Source organism: Scheffersomyces coipomensis (genome assembly GCF_036884675.1).
Source record: "Scheffersomyces coipomensis strain NRRL Y-17651 chromosome Unknown DFJ63scaffold_7, whole genome shotgun sequence".
In the NCBI taxonomy this organism is placed as follows: Eukaryota; Fungi; Ascomycota; class Pichiomycetes; order Serinales; family Debaryomycetaceae; genus Scheffersomyces; species Scheffersomyces coipomensis.
In genome coordinates this window covers 744,463-766,032 of record NW_027042898.1, presented here as the reverse complement: position 1 = coordinate 766,032, position 21,570 = coordinate 744,463, and the positions used below count along the sequence as shown (strand labels likewise).

Sequence of the window (21,570 nt, the reverse complement as noted above, 5' to 3'; positions counted from 1 at the left end):
CTTCAAATTGGTTCGTTTTGTATGTAGGATTTTGTAATTTATATCAGTTTTCAACGAAATTGTAAGTAAATCTCTATGAAAAGTTGCAAAAAATATCAAAAAGTAACAAAATCTATTAAACTACTGATTATTATCGATCAATAAATAAAAAAAAAACTGTATAATGCTTGTATAAAATAACTAGATAGATAAGAATAGACTAAACATATGTGTATAAGTATTATCAAAATATGCAAAAAATAAAGAGAATTATAAGAAATGAACAAAACAGTTAAATAAAAAAGAAGAGAATCAAACTAACTTAAAATAATAATAATAATAATATACATAATGGTTGAATAAATGAATGACTGATTGGCTAACCAACTAACACCTAATGTTGGAAAGTATGAATTTCAGGAACATGTTGAACCTTAACTAATGGTCTATAGATTGGTTTCCACATTTGTGATTGAACCCATTTAAGACATTTATCGAAATCTCTTGGCACTTCAACAAATCCACCTTGAGGTCTTTCTTCACTTTCAATTCTAGCAGTACCTTCCTTTAATGATTGTAAAATAACAGCAGTGGCAACATAAGCACTGACTTCATCAATTTCTTCTAATCTTGGTAATAAACCATTCTTTGGATTTTCCATTTTTGGTGATAATGAAGCTAATTGATCAACAGCAGCTGAAACCATAGTATCAGAAATAGTGGTACATCTTGATAATACAGCTCCTAAACCAATACCTGGGAAAGTAAAACAATTGTTATTTTCAGAAATATAATATCCATCAACTGGTTCGAATGGAGATCCAGTAGCAATTAAAGCATTATTATCAGTATATCTCATAATATCAACTGGGAAAGCTTCATGTAATCTGGTTGGATTGGATAATGGGAAAACAATTGGTTGCTTATTATATTTATACATTTCCTTAATAACTTGTTCATTGAAAGCACCAGCTTGAGTTGAACAACCCACTAAAACAGTTGGTTTAACTTTAGCAATCACATCCACTAATGAAGTAGTATCAACCCCTTCCCAATCACTATCTTTATCAGCATATTTCTTTTGAGCTGGACTTGCATCATCATGAGAGGTTAAAACTAAACCTCTTCTATCCATAGTATGAATTCTTGCTCTTGCTTGTTCTGGAGTTGAACCATGACTTACCATATGATTAACAATTTGATCAGCAATACCTAAACCAGCTGATCCAGCACCATAAATTAAAATTTCAGATTCTAATAATTTCTTATTAGTATATTTCAATCCAGCAGTGATAGAAGCCATTACCACAGCTCCGGTACCTTGAATATCATCATTAAATGATGGAATCACTTCTCTATATTTATATAACATATCTCTACCGGTTGAAACTCCGAAATCTTCATAATGTAATACGGCATTTGGAAATCTCTTTTTAATACCATAAATAACTTTATCAACGAAATCCCAATATTGTTCACCTCTAATTCTAGGGAATTTATTACCCATATAAAGATCATCATTTAATAATTTTTCATTATTAGTACCGACATCAAGAACAATAGGTAAAACTCTACCAGGATGAACCCCAGCACAAAGAGTCATAAGACCCAATTTGGCAATGGCAATTCTAATACCACCAACCCCTTGATCTCCAATACCAAGAATACCTTCTCCATCACTCATGACGATATAATCGATATCTTTATCTTCACCATAAATGGCAAATTTTTCATCAATAGAATCAGGATCAGTGATATCAAGAAAACAACCTTCTGGTTTTCTAAATCTATGAGAATAAGCAGCAATGGCATCTCCTTCAGTTGGAGTATAAATAATAGGTAACATTTCTCTAATATGACGTCTAACTAATTCATAATAAAGCACTTTATTTTGAATTCTCATGGAAGTACAGAAATCATTTTTAGCTAATGGAGTTTTTAAATAAGAAAATTGTCTATAAGCTCTTTCAACTTGTTCATCTAAAGTATTAACTTGAGATGGTAAAAGACCAGTTAAACCAAAGGCTTTTCTTTCTTCTCTGGTAAAAGCTGAACCTTTATTAAAAATAGGAGAATTTAAAACTTGAAATCCTTCTAAATCACATTCAATAGGTCCTTCAATGGATAATCTGGTAGTTTTTGGTTTTAATGATGCAATTGCAGCTTTGATACCAACTGGGGTTTTAATGGTATGAGTGTGGATTGAAGTGGTGGTTTTCTTTGGAGTGGTGGTTGAATTATAACGATGACTTAATAGGAGTAATTTAGAACTAGTGGATGTACATGATGAGGTACCACTTGATCTAGATATAACTTTCAACATAATGATGATAGTTGGATATGACTGATTTATGAATAGATAATGAATAACTTCTAGTCAAAGAAGTAAAACTTAAATCAAACAAGAAGAAGAAGAAGAAGAAGAAGAAGAGTATATATAAATTAAAAAAAAATAAATAACTCAAATCAATTTTAAAAATTGAAATAAATAAATTTAATTTAATCAAGGCAATTTAAACTAGAAGAAACTAACAAGAAGAAGAAGAAGAGGAGTTGAATGAAGGAAGAGGAGGGGGGATGCTCATTTCATTTTATATACATTCTTTTATTAAATAGTGGGAGGGTTAAATGTTTAGGAGTTAGTTATAAAGTGCATGAAGTTTAACCATCATTATCATTACCCATCGGTAGCTTATTCCGCTAGGTTGGATTGTCCAAGACATGAAAAAGGTCTAGACGTGGTGGTGGTGTTTGTTGTTGTATATCTATCTAGTGGTGTGGGTTACAGACAGACAGACAGACAGAGATAGAGGGAAAGTTGTACAGCGAAAAATAAAGATGCATAGAAATCAAATATTAACACAAAAATTTGAACTATCAAAGTTGTTCCGACTTTAACCTGGTGGTACTATATATATAGATTTACTTTTATATCAATTGTTGTGTTGTATGTTTATGTGGTGTATAGAGAATGTTGTAGTTACCAGATCAGTTGGCGGGGTGGGGTTGGGTTGCATTTTGATTTACTTTGACTTCGCTTCAAATCAGTGTAGGTAGTTAGTTTCCGATCTATTATTCGACTTGCAAACGAATTTGTTACCAATTGACTTTACCAATTGACTTTAGTCAATCTCGATATTATCTCATGTTCAACAACACCATTTATCTAATTATACTTCTAATATTCAATGGTTCAATTAAACTATCTCTTGACATTTTCTAGTAATTAAACTAACTGCATCGTGGATTAATTAATTTTAAAATTAAAAAAAAAAAAGAAATTTTTGACTTTTTTCTTTTTTTTTTTTTTTTTTTTGTTCGTTCGCTCGTTTCTTATTTGGCCCGTTTGTCCTAAATCGATCTGTCAATTATGGATTGAAAATTTTTTCACAACGATAATTTCGATTAAAACCCTGGATATTATGCAATTAAAGAAGAATATGATCTTATTATGTTTGCTGAATACATCTATAACCTTATATACCTTTTCCTCCCCTTTAATAATCTTATATATCCTTTATATATGTTGATTTAATGTTACTCCTGATATCAGTCCCTCCTTTTCGCAATCCCTCGAAATTAAACTCACGTTACTTTTCTTAAACTAACTGACTCACATCCGATCATCGACCGGACAACAATTAAATGGATAAATTCATTATTCTTTTTTTTTTTTTCTCATAATTTTCACTCCGATATTTTCCAACAGCAAAAAAAAAGAAAAGAGGGGTGATTTCTTCCAACAAACAAACGCGTTACCCTTTTGAGCAAACAAGACGAGTTAGAGAGAGGGGTAGAAAAAATGCTATATAGACCAAAAATAGTGAAACCGCTAAGCAATGTATTATTATTGTGCAATTATCGGAATAAATAGTATCAAAATATAAATAAATAACGACACCTATTTGAACTAGCCACTTTGGTTCATCGTTCCTGATATTCGGTTAGCTTTTTAATTAGGGTTGAACAATTATCAAAACCAGAAAAAGTTTGGTCTTTCTAATAATGGTGTTGCTTATCCCTGTTTTGTTAGTAGCGAGGAGTTACCTCTCTTGATGGCTCAGCACACCATGTCAACTCTAACCTTCTTCAAACCAGTAACGTCTTTATACTTTTTTTTTTATTATTGCCAACCCCAAAACTGAAAAGCTTTTTCTTTTTTATTTGTTTGTATGTAAGGCTGCAAACTGCGGAAAATCACGGAATCAAACGCAACCACAACAATTTTACACCACACGCGACCACAAATGAAAGTAACACAACACAATATTAAACAACACAACACAACACAACACAACACAACAATATATCAAATGGCTTGACATAGGTTGCCGGAGTCGGTGCCAATGGTCCTTTGTTAGTTAACCCTAGCTACAAGTGGCTGCAATTTTTTATTTTGGTATGTTATGTTTCTGATTTTTAACTCATTTTTAATTCATGGTTGTTGCGAGTAGGTATGATGTGAATTGATAAAAGCAAGGGTGGAATCTTATATATATATCTATCTACTGGCAAGTTCAATACCAGATGATACTATTGACTTCAACAACGAATTGCCTTTTTAGAGATGTAGATTGTACAACCGCTGCTACGTTATATTTATATAGTGAAGGAAAGTTCCGGCATATAGTAGACTTAGGATTGTTTTTACTAACATTTCATGACGGTAAAGTTAGAGAGAAGAAATCTGCGAGTGAAGAATTAGTGGGAATTAAAATTTTAATAAGGAATTGCAACAAGATAAAGTGTTTAAATTGAAGAAAATTCAGTAATGTAGTTATATAAAGACTTACAATAATGATATAATCTAGTTGTTAAAGCTAATATTGAGCAAAAGTCGGACATATCGGGCCCAATCGAACCAATTGATTTACATTCTACCTTCTTAATTCAATTTTGAGTTAAATTACTACAGATAAATTTCAATTAATTGAAGTAAAACTCAGTTAAGTCCCGAGTTATATTCTTTCCAATGATAACCAAGTAGACCATAAACTTCACATTAATTGTAATTAAATCAATGTAAAAAGAGAAAACTCTACTACAATAAATTAGTCATTAATTTTTCAATTTTTGAGATATGGGGTGTGCGAACAAAATGATCATTTAGATAGATTCACCATCATTGATTAATCAACGTGGATCTACTTATGATGTGATTTGATAACTTCAAACCATTATCAAACAACAATTGATCATATATACATGACCTTGTATGAAACCTTTTAACCGAATGTTTCTATCATTAAAAGAACAGACCGGTAATTGTTATCCACTATGATTTAAACAATCAAAATCTCGTAAAAAAATAAATTACGAGTACACACATTATCATCAAGTCCGCACCATAGCCACTATCCTCCAGTGAACAAAATTAAAAAAGGCATGCCTAAAACCACACACCGATAAAAAATAAGGTTGGATAATCAGTTAATGAGGAGAGAGACAGGATTTTTGACTGATGGTATAACCGCCTGTTCAATATTGTATGCTATTAATGGAAGTCAATTGCAAAGTCTAACGACTATTTTATGGCAATTGAATTGAAAGGTCTTCAATTGAGCTTGTTAAATGAACATCTTATTAACCGATGCCATGCAAACTGAATTGATCTTTTACATTTAAACGTTGCCAACTTTTTGTTAGTGTGACCCCGCTATCTCACCTAAATATACGCTAAATCCAATTTGGGATCCATACAAATATCTTGAAATTAGAAAAAAGAGTCACTAGAAGTCACTTAAATTTAATAACCATTTATCTATGGTGTTCAGCCTTTTCCAGCCAGAAGTCAGATTGGTACGTATATGAAAATTGACCTCTTTTTGGCCGAAACTTTATTTTTTAGGGATACTTTTATTCACACAAAAATTAGTTACTAGGTACGATATCAATATATAAAGGAGTTAATATTCCTTAATGAAGAGAGAATTGTTATGACTTTTTTTTATCATAAAACATCAATTCAAATAATACAATATAATATAATACATAACCAATGGGTCGAGTTAAGATTGAAATTAAAAAAATCGTAGATTCTAAAAAGAGAAAAGTTTGCTTTGGTAAAAGAAGTAATGGTTTATTTAAAAAGGCTAGGGAATTATCTATTTTAACTGGGAAAAAAATTGCAATCATAGTGTTAGGTGATGATGAAAACGATGTTCATACTTATACTTCAGGTAATTTGAAATCTATATTAGAAGATTATATGACAAGAACCGGTATTCAAACTGAAATCAGAACTTCAGAAGTTAAGATTGAGGATGATTCTAATGATGAAATCGAATCTGAAGCTGAAGCTTCTGAAGTTGAAAGTTCTGATAATGATGATGATGGTGTTGATGAAGATGCTATTGATTCCATTGCTGCTACTGCTGCCACCGTCGCTTTTGCCATTGAAGACGAGGAAATCGAAGATGCTGATGATGAAGCTGATATCGAAGGTGAAATGGAAAATGATATGGAAACTGACACTGGAAATACCAATCAAGGTGTATTTTCTCCATCTACAGATTTTAACGACTTAGCTAAATTCATTGATACCACCACCCAATTTAACAATTTTAATAGATCATTAGATTCTGAATCCATAAAGAAAGCTAATGAGATGTTTGATCAAATGTTTAAGTTCGATTTGGAATCAGTAAATAAAAACGAAATGGAAGAGAAATCACATTTTGATGATAGCGAAATATTAAAATTACCGGCATCTAATAATGCAGAAGGGCTTTATTTTGAGAGGATCCACATGAACTTTAATGGTAAAGTAGTATGATGAATTGATTGGTTGGTTCAATCTTTGATTCAGATTGATTGGGAAAATAGTTTGGGATTTTTTTAGGTTATTGGGTAAAAGTCAAGATCTTATCTTGCAGGTTTTTTGTTTGTCTTTGGTTTTATGATGATACGAATGATTGGCTTACTATCATTTTACGAATGATTGGCTTACTATCATTCGTATCACCATATTGTTTATTATAGTTTTCTAGATATAATTGTAGATTTAAGTAATTCTTATAAAAATATAAAGTAAAGTGTTAAAAAAAACTCCTTAAAAAATAAAAGATGATATTTTTTGGTTTTGTGTAACAATCCTAAATTTAGGAATGATAATTAAAAAAAAGAGAAATTTAATTTGTAAATTTAAGTCTTTCTTCTTCTTTTTATATACACCATATAATTTGAACTAGACATCCAGTTTGTCCAAAAGTATTTAATTAAACATCATGGGACAGAAGAAGCTTAATGGATTTATTACAAACAACCAAAAAAGAAGAATCAGCTATAAGAAAAGATCCGCAGGTTTAGTTGCCAAATGTAAGCAATTAAACGAATATTGCAATGCAGAGATTGGTTTAGTTATTAAAGATGAATGGGGTAAGTTTGATTATTATTTTTCTTCAAAGGATATGATTGATTCTTACATTTATGAATCTCTTAAAGCCAAGGAAAAAAAAGAAATAGATTCAAAGACATTAACTAGTGCTATACAAGACGGTTCATTTTTTAGTGATTTATCAAATCTCTATTTACCTGGTGGAGATTCTGATGTTCATCATCAAACTGATTCTAAATTCGATCAAGATAGAAAAGAAGAACTAGATGATGAACATATTATTAAAGAAGAAAAGTTGAATGATAAGCATATATCATCTTCTTTTGATGAAGATTATTTTCAATTGTACGATATTGTTTTACAAGATATTGAAAAACCATATTTTGAAAATATTGAAGAAACTATATTTGATGATATTTATCAAAATACTGAAAAACCTATATATGATGAAATACAATTTGTTAAACCATCGGAAGAAGTTCCAGATCTTCCTTTTCAAGAAGATGATAGCATTGATACTTATCTCTTACCTCAGCTTCATAGAGCTTAGCAATGTTAACTGACTAAATAAAGAATTTGGGCTAGGGTATGCTTGGGTTTTGTTATTATTGTTCAACCTTTTTAATTTGTCTTTTATTTCTTCCATAGTTTATATCTATACATCGAGATCTGATTTCAGTTCATTTATCTTACTTTTATTTCATTATTAAGTGTAATTATACTAAAAGATTATTCTCTGTTTGTAGTAAGTCATTATATATAACTAGAAAGCAACTAAAGAATGCACGCACATAATATTGTCCACATATCTTCCAAATCCTTTTTTTCTAAATTTAACATGCACACAAAAGAGATCATCTTTTTTTTTTTTTACCACTAACTTTAAAAACTCTTTCTTCTTTAACACACTACAGCAAAATAATCCAACCAACTATCATCATGGATTCATATGGAACCAACAATGACGATCCTGAAGATACTGATGAAGACCAGGAATCCAGTACATCGACAGGAGCTCGACTTTTATTAATCCTACTCCCTGTTAATGGTATGGTAATTTCATCATCTATGAATGGTACATTGGATCAAATAATCGAAGAATGTTGCAGGAGACTCAGAGAGAATCAGATGCATGTACATGTTCAAGATCAAAGTGAAATTAACAATGATACGTTAGCACATGAAAACATCTTCTGGTAATGAAAACAATCAAGTTATACTCCCAACAAGACAACCACCAAATATTCAATTGAATCCAGACCAATCAATTCCTGTATCAGATCCCGAAGATGAATATGACGATAATGATGATAATGATGATTACGACGACTTTGATGATGAAAATAGATTTATAAATGATAATCAATTAGTCAATCTGGAAGATATGGAAAATGCAGACTTAGAATATATACCCACTTTTATTTATGGTTTCCATAGCTGGTAGACCAATTAGAGTCAATTTTATATATTTACAATATAACTATATAACAATACACTAAGTATTAATGATATTATAGATAGCTTTTATTAAAGTGCCTGTATCAACATCAAAACGACTGATCGGTAGTAATTCGCTTCTCGATTGCGTAAGCCCTTTATCTACGGATTTTCCTTTTTCGGTTATAAGCGATTCTCAACAAAATAAATATTTTGTAGATCGAATTTAGCATAAGTTAAAAACTTGACTTGATTTGCCAAATCCTAAATTTAGAGCTTTTTCATTTTTGGAGTATAAATAACGTACCGTAAGACTGTTAATCTATTCACATTAAATTAGTTTTCCTTTCTCAAATATATCAATATCCCAATATCTATTAAAAGCAATGGGACAAAATAAGATAGAAATAAAACTTATTGCAAAACTAGCACGGAGAGCACAAACTTTCAAAAAGAGGATTAAGGGACTCTTTAATAAAGCATATGAACTCTCAGTGTTGACGAAAAGTAAAGTTGCAGTAGTCATTGTTAAAGAAGATGGTAAACTTGAAACTTATCCTTCCTCTAATCTAACTCCAATTCTACATTACTATTTAGAAAACAGGAAACCTTCAACTTCACTTCCATCACCACTTCCACCACCACTTACACCACCACAAATCCAGCAAAAATATGTTATACTGCACTCATCTATAAATTTGGATTTAATCTTTCCAGATGATGACTATCATCAAAAAGTTCAAGGACCAGCACCAAGTATTTCGAGTCATTTATTGTATCCACTTATTGAGAATTCTCAAATTGATACCCAGAATACTGATTTTGTGGAAGAAAACGTTGAAGACGAAAATACCAGTAGTGTTTTCACCATAATGTTTGAACCATATAGTTTAGATTTAGATTCTGTTTCAGATTATCCAATTTAAATATGGAAGGTAAACAAAATATATTGTGTTTATATTTGATTGGGAAATAGAAATCAGGTATACTTTTCCCTGACAATTGTTTCACTTATTATTTTAATTCTTTGTTACATTATATATAAATACAATGATTTAAGTCTATCAAAAGAGCATCTATGTAAATCCAAATTCAAAACTTATTCTCATTCAATTTCCAAGGGATTCATTAACTTGAGTAATGTTAAATATGCAAAAAGAAAGAAGCAATTTCTTTCAATTTTCATTAAATATTGTTAAACACTTCATTTACTGTCATTGAGCTTCAATAAGAATTCGGTGTTATGGATGATCTCAACGTATTCAATTACAGGTTTTCAAATTTCTACGTGCATGATTTTCATGGGTAAAGCTTATATGATTTTATCAGGTCCAATGAATCACATTCTGTATTACTATAGTTAAACAAGATAGAATGAACTTACTCAATCACAACATGTTGTATCTACGTTCATCAAACCAATTAGTAGGAGCTCCACCAACAAATAATAAAGATAAGAAAGAATTGGTTACTCCACAAAGGCCCTTACATTACCATAGTTTAATTATTTAATAAGCAAATAGATATTAATATAGGTAAATCTGATACGTTTATGTGAAGTGGCACAAATTCATTCTCAACTTATATATATATTGACTCATTAAATTAAACTATAATCCTCCAGTCATCTGTCGTAGTTGATCATATGAAACTTATTTGATCTTTGAATTTAGTGGTACTCACCATAAAATTAAAAACACCAAAACCAAATTTAAAAAATATTTCTAAATTTAAAAAAAACAAAAAAAAAGAGGGTGACTAAAAAAACTCAAAAATCATTTTAAAAACTTCTAAAATTCCTGGTTTTACAATAAATTAATCATAACAACAACTCATTATAACACAATCAATCATGCCTAGAAACAGGATCTTAATAGATTATATCTACAATGATGGTGCTAGACTCAAATGTTTTGCTTACAGGTACCCCACTCTCTTCAACAAGTCAATTGAATGTGCGACTTACAGTGCATATTTAATAAAGGTCTTAATATCTTATCATGGAACAATTCTTCATGAATTACAACTGTCTCGAGAATATCTTGCTGACAACACGTTTACCCCTACTGGTTCAATGCTTCATGAAATAATTGATCTATCAGAAGAAAGTGCCAATGAAGAAGGTTTAGAAGAACAATCATCATTAGGTAGAGAAAGAAATGGAAACAAAAACAAACTTCCACTTCAGTATATACAAGATCCTGCAAAACAAAAGTTATACGGCGGACGTAGTAAAGATAATTTACTAAAAAAGTCGGAAGAATTGGCAATATTATTTGGATTGAGTGTTACTGTAAAAATTTACAAACAGGGAAAGCTTATTACTTCTTATTTTAAATCGGGAGAGCAGGGAAATTTTGTTAAGAATTACAAAGATTACAAGCTGCTGTTGCAAATCAACTTCATAGGATTAAAATTCAGGTTGGAAGTGAATCTCAAAGTGAATCACAAAACTCAAGTCAAAATTTAGTTGAATTTAGTTCTTCTCAATATGAAAATCAAAATACTGTCGATGTTACAGCTGGTGATGTTAGAGCCGTCGAGACTCCTGATGAAACCAAAAATACAACTAATATTAGTACAAATACTAATAATAATTCCAATTTTATTAACGGTTCTGGTATCGTGGAAGTAATTGATCAAGATGAAACACCCAATACTGCAAATGATATCAATGATAGCATCAAACAAGATGCAGCATCTCCTTTTCTTGATTTATCAAATTGGTTTAAAGGCGGTAGTAGAGGTAGTAATACTGATATATCTGAAATAGATTCTAATAGGGACGACCAAGAAGAATTCGATGACAATAATAATACACTTGAACAAGCAGCTATCTCGAACCAGTATGAAGAACATAATCCACACGGAAATTTAGACATTCGTCAAGAAAAGCTGTCAGATGTGTTACATGAAGATCCAAAAGGTATTATAATTTATGAAGAGTCGGGGTCTTTTTTTGGGGAACAGCTTTCACCAAAGATCCATTTTAAATATCTAACAAATGATGAAAGGGAGGCTTTCTTAGAAAATATTAATGCAGCTACTTTTGAAAGTAACAGTTCTAGAAATCTATAAAGAATTTAGGTTAATTTAATTTATTGGTATCTCAATTTTACAGTTTTAATTTCTTTTCTTTAATACTTTAGGTAAATACAGCTGGGATTTTGGTTTTTCAAATTAATTCACTATATTTTGTTTGTTGATATCTCTTTTATTGTTGGTGTATAATAGTATATAATGTTCTTAACTACATAATAACAATATAAATAAACTAACAAATCAGAAAAACCTTCTACAAAATATCTACAAATTTAAAAAATTTAAAACACTAATTATAAGAATATTCAGAGTCTGAAGCTAGCAAAGACACATATAAACCACCAACCAACCAACCAACAAAAAAAAGACTTTAAAAATGTCGTATCCAGCTTCCCAATTAGGAAAGTCAGATAAAATATTTTGCAACTAGAAAAGAACCAAACCAGTACACAAAACGGAATAAAATTTAGATACAAAAACAAGTTGTCTACGGAAGTAATTTAAATTCAATTGAAAGCTTTTAGAACAAGCTATAAAGAATATAAACTACAGAAGTCGATAAAATAGGATCACGTCTTTTTATGCCCTCGTCTAATAGGACAGAGTTGGTAAGACAATTAACCATTCGCACGACCGGGCTAAATTTAGAGAGTTTGAGCTATAAAGTTGGGATAAATTGCAATTTTTTCTTATTACGAATATTTAATAATTTCAACAAAACTATTCAATAGTATCAACTAATACAAACCGATTAACTCCCCCTTATTGATAATACAATCATGTTGACATACAGAACATCTCATAAAAGATTAACTAAAGAATTTAAAAGGATGCAAGATAGTCCTCCACCTTATATTTTAGCTAAACCAAGTAAAGGAAATATATTGGAATGGCATTATGTATTAACTGGACCAGAAGATACTCCGTATGATCAAGGACAATATCATGGTATATTGCGTTTCCCTAAAGATTACCCATTGCTGCCACCATCAATTATAATTGTTACACCCAATGGTAGATTTGTTTGCAATACTAGTTTAGGTATGACGAATCTTTATCCTCAAAATTGGCTTCCGATTTGGAATGTGGAATCGATTTTATTAGATTTGTTGGCTCATATGACTGGTGATAAACCTATAATAGGATCAATCAATACAAATAATAGTGAAAAGAAAAGTTTGGCCAGAAATAGTAGGAAATGGAATATGACTGAAAATCCCAGATTCAAAAATTTGTTCCCTGATTTAATAATTGAAAACAGTCAATTTATAAGCCAATAAGAAGAAGAAGAAAAAGAAGAACTGAAAAGAACAAAATTATTATCTGAAACAAATAATATCATTACTGCAGATGTTGGTATTTACGAGATAGATTATAATTCTAATATCCAAAGTTATGAAGATCTTTCCCAATTTAGTTCAGATCTTGATTCAGGCTCATATTATTCACTTTAGTTATCACAGGTAATAAAAATACAGATCATCTTGGGAGCGGAATACACATATACATCTTCAATCCTGATTCATTAACAAATCTTTCATTTATTATTTCAAATCTTTGTTGCATTAAAATTGTTTAAATAATTAAATTTTTAGTACATTTTTTAATATATATTGCTATACATTTCATCAACTGTTATTTATGTGACCAATTAAAATTTTCTGACATACGAACCGACACAACACAATACAAGAATAACATTAGAATCAAAATTATATTACATTCATGACTATATCTAACTTGTATATTTGCTAATCATCTATCAAATCATACCCCCAGCAATGGAAGAACAACTTATCGTTAAGGATAAAACTGTCAGAAATCAAGAACTCAATAGAAAATTTAAAGAATTGGTTCAAATATTAGTGCTGTTGAATTTACTAATGAGATTACAGTACACAGTCAATATAACAAGAGAGGAAGAAATTGACACTCAAACTTCATCAGATTTCAATTTCATATCACAAACATACATCTTTAGCATTTAGAGATTACCAGATCTTGAAACGGATCTGGAGGCTGATCTGATAAACAGAATTAAAATGAGTTACTAAAAAATAATATTAGTCTGAGAGCATCATTTAGACCTAGCAAACAAAACAATCACCTCAATGAATTCAATGGTTGTAAAATTGATACTTTCATAATTTTCATGGACCAAGCTTAAGCGGTTTCATTAGGTCTAATTAATTAGATTTTGATATGTCTTGGTCTTATTTTCTAAACTGAGAGCCAAATAAAAGGACTGCAATGTTTTTGGGCAAATGATTGTTTACAATGATTCTTCTGTCACTAGTCCAATTCATAGGTCTTTATTATAAATGGAGTTGAGAAATTCTTGGTCAACGGAGAACCTAACATTGGTAAATGATTAAATAGATTTTAATATATATAAATCTGAATTAATACCAATTCACACAAAAACATTGATATCTAATCAATTGTTTTCTTCAAGTAAACGATAATCCACCAGTAATCTGTTAGATATTTTATTCCATAGCATTACGTTTAACACCCTAATAGTATCAAATTTTATCTTTTCGTTCTCCCATAAAAATCAAAACTCTTAATAATTTTTTTAAAAAAAAGATGATTAAAAAATAATCCTAAATTTAAAAAAAAAGTGATTAAAAAAAAAATATAAATAAATTTAAATTTTCTTGTTTTACCACTAATCAATTCAAACAATCATCACACAGTCAAACATGGGAAAACAAACTGTTCCAGAAGAGTATAATAGATGTAAAGATAAACGAATCAGTTATTTAAGAAACTGGTTCCCAACTCTCTTCAACAAGCAAATCGAATGTGCTACATATAATGGTTATTTCATTGACGTTATTATAGCTTATCATAATATAATTCTACACGAATTAAAAATTTCTCGTGAATCTCTAGACACTGATACTAGGGAAAATAATGGTTCAATTTTGGATAAAAGAGTTGAAACATTAGAAGATAGCTCTGATTCAGAGGAACATTCACCATTAGACGAAGATAGAAAAGGAAATAGAACAGCACGGGCTCTAAAGTTCATAAAAGATCCAAAAGAGAGAAAGAAAAGTGGAGAAACTAGTAAAGTTGGGTTACTTAAAAGAGCTAAACAATTAGCAATAATAATTGGATTGAGTGTTACTGTAAAAATTTACAAACAAGGAAAGCTTATTACTTATTATTCTAAATCAGGAGAGCAGGGAAATTTTGTTAAATCAGAATTACAAAGATTACAAGCTGCTGTTGCAAAGCAACTTCATAGGATTAAAATTCAGGTTGGAAGTGAATCTCAAAGTGAATCACAAAATTTAAGTCAAAATTTAACTGAATTTAGTTCTTCTCAATTTGAAAAACACAATACTAGTGATGTTACAGCTGATAATATTAGAGCTGTTGAAAATACTTCTGAAACCAATAATACAAGTAATATTAGTACAAATACTAATGATAATTCCAATTTTCTTAACAGTTCTGGTACCGTGGAAGTAATTGATCAAAATGAAACACCCAATACTGCAAATGATATCAATGATAGCATCAAACAAGATGCAGCTTCTTATGATGATGATTTATCAGATTGGTTTGCAGGAGTTAGTGGCGGTGGCAGGGGTGGTAATACTGATATATCTGAGATAGATTCTAATAGGGACTACCAAGAAGAATTCGATGACAATAATAGTACACTTGAACAAGCAGATATCTCGAACCAGCATGAAGAGCATAATCCGCACGGAAATTTGGACATTCGTCAAGAAAAGCTGTCAGATGTGTTACATGAAGATCCAAAAGGTATTATAATTTATGAAGAGTCGGCGTCTTTTTTTTGGGAACAGCTATCACCAGAGATCCATTTTAATTTTAAAGATCTAACAAATGATCAAAGGGAGGCCTTCTTAGAATATATTAATGCAGCTACTTTTGAAAGTAAAGTTCTAGAAATCTAGAAAGAATTTTGGTTAATTTGATTTATTGTTATTTTAGTTTTGGTTTAATTTGTTTTTAATTTAATTCTCAATGTTTCTGTCAGTCAACTAAGCGAGTCGTGTTATAATATTTTTAAATATACAATAGTAAAATCCAAAAATCCAAAGTAATGATGTTTCTCGCCATGCTTTAAACATAGCCCAACCCCGAAAATACTAATAAGTTTAAATAATTTAAAGATATTTCGGTTTACCTTTTCAATTTTATCAACCACATCATGATGTTAGACCTATTAAGACCTATTATTTCGTAGTCAGAATTATACGAATAATTCCATGAGTGTTTGTTAACTGTTAGAAAAAGGAATAATAAGAGAAACTAAATGCTATTATTGCTTTCATTAGGTCAAACAATCAAAGAATGTCGTTTCCGGTATTGTAATTAGACAGTTATATTCTGTTTTGCAACAAACTAAATATGTAGACAGATGCAGGAACAAACCACAAAATATAATCAAAAGGGATTTAGCAATAGCGACCATTCACTAATGAGATTCAAAACTGTAAATTTAGAAAACAAATGTAATATACGAACAAAAATAAAAATTGTGCCGAAAAAAAAATGTCAATCTTTCCGAAATTTTTATTATATAAATTTTTTAACTCCCCCTTAAAAAAATTAAAATTTTAAAACGTTAACGACAAAAATGGAACAATCTGCAAGTTTTACCGAATACAATCCATTTTTACGAAACATTATTTTTAACAAAATATTTCAAAGTTTGCTTCAAACCTTAACAACAATGCAGACATTGATTGATAATCAATATGGGGTTATAGTCATTAAAGAAAATAATGAAATAGTCGTTGAAGGATCAATGGATATAGATTCAATTATATTGATGTATTGTATGAGTATTAATTCTATTAGTGATTCTGAAATTGATAGCGACCAACTTTCCTGGAATGATAGATCGAGGAGACATCTTTGCAGAGTGAGAAGACAATTTTGTCTTGGAAAAGTTCATATTCTAAGTTTGTTAACAGGGTATAAAATTGGTGCATTATTAAGTCGTGAAGATGGTACTTTTGATGTTATTTCAAACTGTCCTATTGAAGAAATATTGCATGAATATTGGTTTCCCTCCTATGAAATAGATGAATTAGCCACCGATGTTATACATAGTAGACTGCACTCTCCAGCACATCCATTACAAGATTTATCTGACTACTATGATCCGTCGTAAGTACATGCTTCCAATGTCACCGTATTGTATAAATACTTCAATTATCCAATCTCCATCCATGTAATTGGTTAATAATTTCGGGGACTTATTTCATTAGCGGCTTTTTATATAAATTAATACAATATGATTTCATTCAGAGAAAGAATTCTATTGTTTGCAAAGTATACAGATTTTAATAAATGTAAATTTGTTTAATTATCTTACTATAGTTTGATTCAAACACTTATTATGATTAATATAATGACAAGGCTAAAATTGCTGTAAAGCTATTGTCTCGGGATGTAGATATAAATAGTAGTGTACTAGTTTCAACTAATATAATGTTTGTAGAATTAAGTCAGCCTTACCAATGATCACAATCTGCAGTAGTTAGAATCACTTGACTTATTATTAAAAATAATTAGAATTAATTATATATAAAATAATATAAGAAAGCGTTAGTTCTACAACTTCTTTTATGAAATCTTTTCAAGGGATATTTAGTTTTTATTAGTTTTCCAAAAACAAGGACTTTTGAATTACTCCAATTTTCAATCTTATAAATGAATTACCAATTCATTTGTAATTATATTTTCTCCAAACTTAATCCTTAAAACCAACGTTGTTTAACAGCCATTCGTATTTAGCGACTTACGAATTCTTATCATATGATTAAAGCTCGTGACTCTTATATGCCTGACGACTGTCTGTTTTAACCAATTACCTACAAGCCGGGGATCCCCTAACCGCCAAAGAATTACAAAATTTGGTATCGTATTTTAACACAGCTTACTACCTAAGTTACAACCACAGGTATCCTTTTCTACTTCGATATCTACAAACAAAGTTTTATTCACCCAAATATATGAGTTTTACCTAGCATTTAGTTCGTCTATACGCACTTCATTTTTATAGTTCTCTTAGCTTATAAAAATAAAAGTAGGCGTGATATATGTCATATGATAGAAGGGGGCATATAATCCTACTCTATCGAGTCTTACAAAGCGCAAGTTTTAAGCCATGGAATTTTAAACTTCTAAAAACGAACGTAAAACAGATTCTGTTTGGTTTTGTGTAATTTGGCTTAAATTAGAAACTTCAAAATTAATAAAGATTGAAGTTTCCCTCTTTCATCTTCTACCAATTCTTTTTAATTATCATTAAAAGTTAGTTTTTATAATCAAAGATTCGTCCTTTTCAACTGATTCAAATGAGTAACACTACTAATAAGGGTCAACGCAACCGAGGTCTGCATAAGCTTGAAGGTTTAACTCAAGATGGTCAAAAAAGAAAGAACAGTAACAGAAAAAGAACTGGCGGAATCATAAAAAAAGCCAGAGCTTTAAATACTCATTGTAATACTGAACTAGCAGTGATTGTAAAAGATGAATTTGGTAAAATCACTAGTCTCGTCACTTCAAATCATATGATTGATGAAGCAATTAGTCAATTGCAATCACTTAAGAATAAGTTAATAACTGAAGCAGGAGAGAAAATCGAAAAATCGACCAACGATAAACTGAATCAACTTTGCAATGATAAAACTCACCAAGATCCTAAACCCACTCAGATTAATCTCAGTCCAGAAAATGAAAAGACACTTGATATAACACGGTTTAATGTATTACAGAGGAATATTCAATCAGTTCCACAAGTCGAAATTTCTCAAAGAAATAATCGAGAATCCGATTCGTTTCAAGATTGTTCTTCATATTTTATGCAACATCATTCAGCTACTGATCAACCACAGGAAACTAATTTGACGGGCAGTAGTTCTCAAATGAAAAGATCAAACCCCATTGACGTTGAAAAGGTGAAGACAAATCATGTTAAAGAGGCTAAACTATACGAAAATTGTAAAGGTGGTAGCAAATATATTGAAAGACTGTTTCAAAATACTCTTACTAATGATGATATTAACCAAAATACTCCTCCTTTCAATTTGAATAGTAACCTTAATCAGAATAATATTGAATCAAAATTAGATGATAATGCAGCCCATCTACATAACTCCGATACCAATGTTAGTAAAACTTATTTTGCTGATGATGTACAGAATCCAGCTATATCAACTCAAAGTCTTATATTTAATGCAAATTTCACTCAAGATGTTGGTAATGGAGTCACCTTTAATACTAGTTGTTTGGATCCAAATTTATCAACTAATCAAAATAATTTTGAACAAGTTAGCGATTTAAGCTATGACAAGGATTATAAACCTAGTTCAGACTCTAGTGAAATAATATACATAAACGTCGCTTGGCAGAATACACCCTTTAACTAAAGCTAACATTTTTATTTACTATTATTTGTTAGTTGAATTTAGTTTTCGTGGTTATTTTCAATTGATATTTCATTTGAGTTCTACCCTTTTTATCAATATGTTTTATGTTATTTGACTCTTTTAGTACGTTGATGCTTCTTTATTTACTTAGTTATTTCTGTTACTTAGATTAACAGCAGGATGTTATACCCTAAGCTTCTGTTCTACATTCCTTGTGAGTAAGATATTTTTTTACACGTTAATACATAATCTTTTAAATTGAATTTTAACTAATTGTAAAGCAAAATCAATTGAAAGGACAAAAATTGTTTAAAGTTCTATTATAAATTCAATACACCATTTCTCACTCTGGAATTAATAAAATCAATTCACTAGCTTTGTGAATTGCTTATGATCCATGAAAAAAGTTGGTTTAATTAGAATGACTAGGATACGACTGATAGTTCATTTTAACCAGTAGAAGTAGAATTGATGTATACTGACTGCATTGGGATTAGTTTGAGTGATTCTTTTTTTTTTCTGATAAGCTAAAAATAGCATCAGTTATAAAACAACTTATTCCAAGAAGTTTTCTTCTTCTCTATAACAATTCAGCTAAATCATAATTATCATGTTATCACCATTAACACAAAAGCGACTTGCCACAGAAATAAGAAATATTCTTAATGATCCACCTCCGTATATCATAGCTAAACCAAAGGAAGATAACATTCTAGAATGGCACTTCGTAATAACTGGGCCTGAAAATACACCATTTAGTCAGGGTCAATATCATGGTATTATGTTATTTCCTATTATATTTCCATTAGGACCACCTTCGATTTCAATTATTACTCCAAACGGTAGATTTGCCTGTAATACGACATTGTGTTTGTCTATGACAGACTATCATCCTGATGATTGGACTCCTGCGTGGAAAGTGCCATCTATGCTACTTGGGTTTTTAAGTTTTATGACAGATAATGAACCTACCACTGGTTCCATAGTTACTGATGATAGCACAAAGAAACAATTGGCTAAGGAAAGTAAAAAATGGAATAATGATAATAACCCAATCTTCAAAGATATATTTCCAGATTTAGTTGTTGAAAATATTCAATTTATAAGACAACAAGAAGGAGAAGAAGAAGAAGAAAGAGCAAGAATAAATAATATAAATGGTCCAAACAATAATGGGGAAAATAATCATATTACAAGAGAAACAGACCAATTTTTTAATGATATGTCTTCCTATTATAATCCATGATTACTGTAAAGTTCAAGTGTAATTTTACTCGGTCTATTAATTAGTCGATTGAATTCATCAAAATTATTTGTATCATCTCACAGCCTTCCTTCATCAATAGTCTCATTAGATTATATTAGAACACTTCAAACAATTTTCTTATTGTTAGTGACAATCTACACTTCAATTTAGAACAGTATGTTGTTGGTAATCTGATATCCTTTGAAAGCAAAGATTAGAAATTGATTATTGATAAAAGAAATAAGTATAATAAATGGAAATATTTTTGATCAATTCTTATCAAGCCTATCTCAAATTATTGTCAAGCTAAATATGATGTGGAAATAATTTAACTATCATTTAAAATTTAATTTCACTTATGATTCTTTGTTGATTGGTTTTATTTGTCGTCGTTGTTTTCAATTGAAATTTTATTCCACCTATACCATTTTTATTACTTTGATTAATGTTATTTAATGTTTCTTTATTTCCTTACTAATTTCTGTTGCTTAACTAAAAAGCAGGTTGTTATAGCCCAAATTTCTATTCTACATACTTTTTCAGGAATACACTTTTATATATACTAATAAAAAATCTTCTAAATAAAATTATAAAGCCAGGCAATACAATATTATAAATAGTAATCTATGCTTTATGACAATGGCCCAAGTTCAATGTCCATCTAGTAAACTTTTTTTGAGGCGAATCAATTCTTCTACGGTTTAATTTCTTAATTTAGCTTATTAACTATTCTTAGATTATAGTTCATGTATATACACCATAAGAGCATCAGTAAATCATAATTTATCCTTTGTAAAATTATCTGCCCCCTCATGCTAAATTTAACCACTTTAAAAAAACATTTAAAAAGCTATAATGACAAGCCTCCAACCAATTTATTTTAATATTTTCTTCTTCTTTTTCTTCTTCTTTTTCTTCTTCTTCTTCTTATTCTTATTCTTAATCTTATTCTTAATCTTATTCTTCATCAACTTTATATGATTTCTTAATTAACAAAATCAAATACAAGATCAAATATCATAAACAATACTAACTATGAGACAAAAGGATTCACAGGAAAACAGAATAGAAAATGAGGAATCAAAATCTTCAACCATATATAA

At 30.0% G+C, this 21,570-nt stretch overlaps 9 protein-coding genes across 9 annotated transcripts; 8 read left to right on the top strand and 1 right to left on the bottom strand. All coding sequences in view use genetic code 12, as the record gives it.

Annotated features, from left to right (window-relative positions):
- Nucleotide 1: 1 nt before the first annotated feature.
- On the bottom strand, nt 2–2,468 carry MAE1 (malate dehydrogenase (oxaloacetate-decarboxylating)). The gene has a single exon (XM_064904325.1). The coding sequence runs from the start codon at nt 2,300–2,302 to the stop codon at nt 374–376; it is 1,929 nt and encodes a 642-aa protein (XP_064760172.1). The 5' UTR covers nt 2,303–2,468; the 3' UTR covers nt 2–373.
- A 3,509-nt stretch (nt 2,469–5,977) lies between these two features.
- Nucleotides 5,978–6,754, top strand: DFJ63DRAFT_315461 (MADS-box domain-containing protein; the record flags this gene model as incomplete). The annotated part of the gene is made up of 1 exon (XM_064906554.1): nt 5,978–6,754. One exon carries the CDS (start codon nt 5,978–5,980, stop codon nt 6,752–6,754), a length of 777 nt encoding a protein of 258 aa, XP_064760171.1.
- Nucleotides 6,755–7,028: 274 nt separating this feature from the next.
- On the top strand, nt 7,029–8,125 carry DFJ63DRAFT_240394 (uncharacterized protein). The gene has a single exon (XM_064904319.1). It carries the CDS (start codon nt 7,206–7,208, stop codon nt 7,863–7,865), a length of 660 nt encoding a protein of 219 aa, XP_064760170.1. The 5' UTR covers nt 7,029–7,205; the 3' UTR covers nt 7,866–8,125.
- A 1,007-nt stretch (nt 8,126–9,132) lies between these two features.
- On the top strand, nt 9,133–9,336 carry DFJ63DRAFT_272656 (MADS-box domain-containing protein; the record flags this gene model as incomplete). Its single annotated transcript, XM_064904579.1, has 1 exon — nt 9,133–9,336. A coding segment is annotated over one exon (204 nt), but the record flags the coding sequence as incomplete, so codon positions are not given.
- A 1,268-nt stretch (nt 9,337–10,604) lies between these two features.
- Nucleotides 10,605–11,830, top strand: DFJ63DRAFT_315458 (uncharacterized protein; the record flags this gene model as incomplete). Its single annotated transcript, XM_064906553.1, has 2 exons — nt 10,605–11,045; nt 11,174–11,830. The coding sequence occupies 2 exons, from the start codon at nt 10,605–10,607 to the stop codon at nt 11,828–11,830; spliced, it is 1,098 nt and encodes a 365-aa protein (XP_064760168.1).
- A 743-nt stretch (nt 11,831–12,573) lies between these two features.
- DFJ63DRAFT_289855 (ubiquitin-conjugating enzyme E2) lies at nt 12,574–13,074 on the top strand (the record flags this gene model as incomplete). Its single annotated transcript, XM_064905265.1, has 1 exon — nt 12,574–13,074. The coding sequence occupies one exon, from the start codon at nt 12,574–12,576 to the stop codon at nt 13,072–13,074; it is 501 nt and encodes a 166-aa protein (XP_064760167.1).
- Nucleotides 13,075–14,451: 1,377 nt separating this feature from the next.
- On the top strand, nt 14,452–16,075 carry DFJ63DRAFT_240389 (uncharacterized protein). The gene has a single exon (XM_064904318.1). It carries the CDS (start codon nt 14,500–14,502, stop codon nt 15,730–15,732), a length of 1,233 nt encoding a protein of 410 aa, XP_064760166.1. The 5' UTR covers nt 14,452–14,499; the 3' UTR covers nt 15,733–16,075.
- Nucleotides 16,076–18,147: 2,072 nt separating this feature from the next.
- Nucleotides 18,148–19,221, top strand: DFJ63DRAFT_315454 (uncharacterized protein; the record flags this gene model as incomplete). The annotated part of the gene is made up of 1 exon (XM_064906552.1): nt 18,148–19,221. One exon carries the CDS (start codon nt 18,148–18,150, stop codon nt 19,219–19,221), a length of 1,074 nt encoding a protein of 357 aa, XP_064760165.1.
- Nucleotides 19,222–19,831: 610 nt separating this feature from the next.
- Nucleotides 19,832–20,467, top strand: DFJ63DRAFT_289923 (ubiquitin-conjugating enzyme E2; the record flags this gene model as incomplete). The annotated part of the gene is made up of 1 exon (XM_064905274.1): nt 19,832–20,467. The coding sequence occupies one exon, from the start codon at nt 19,832–19,834 to the stop codon at nt 20,465–20,467; it is 636 nt and encodes a 211-aa protein (XP_064760164.1).
- Nucleotides 20,468–21,570: the final 1,103 nt, after the last annotated feature.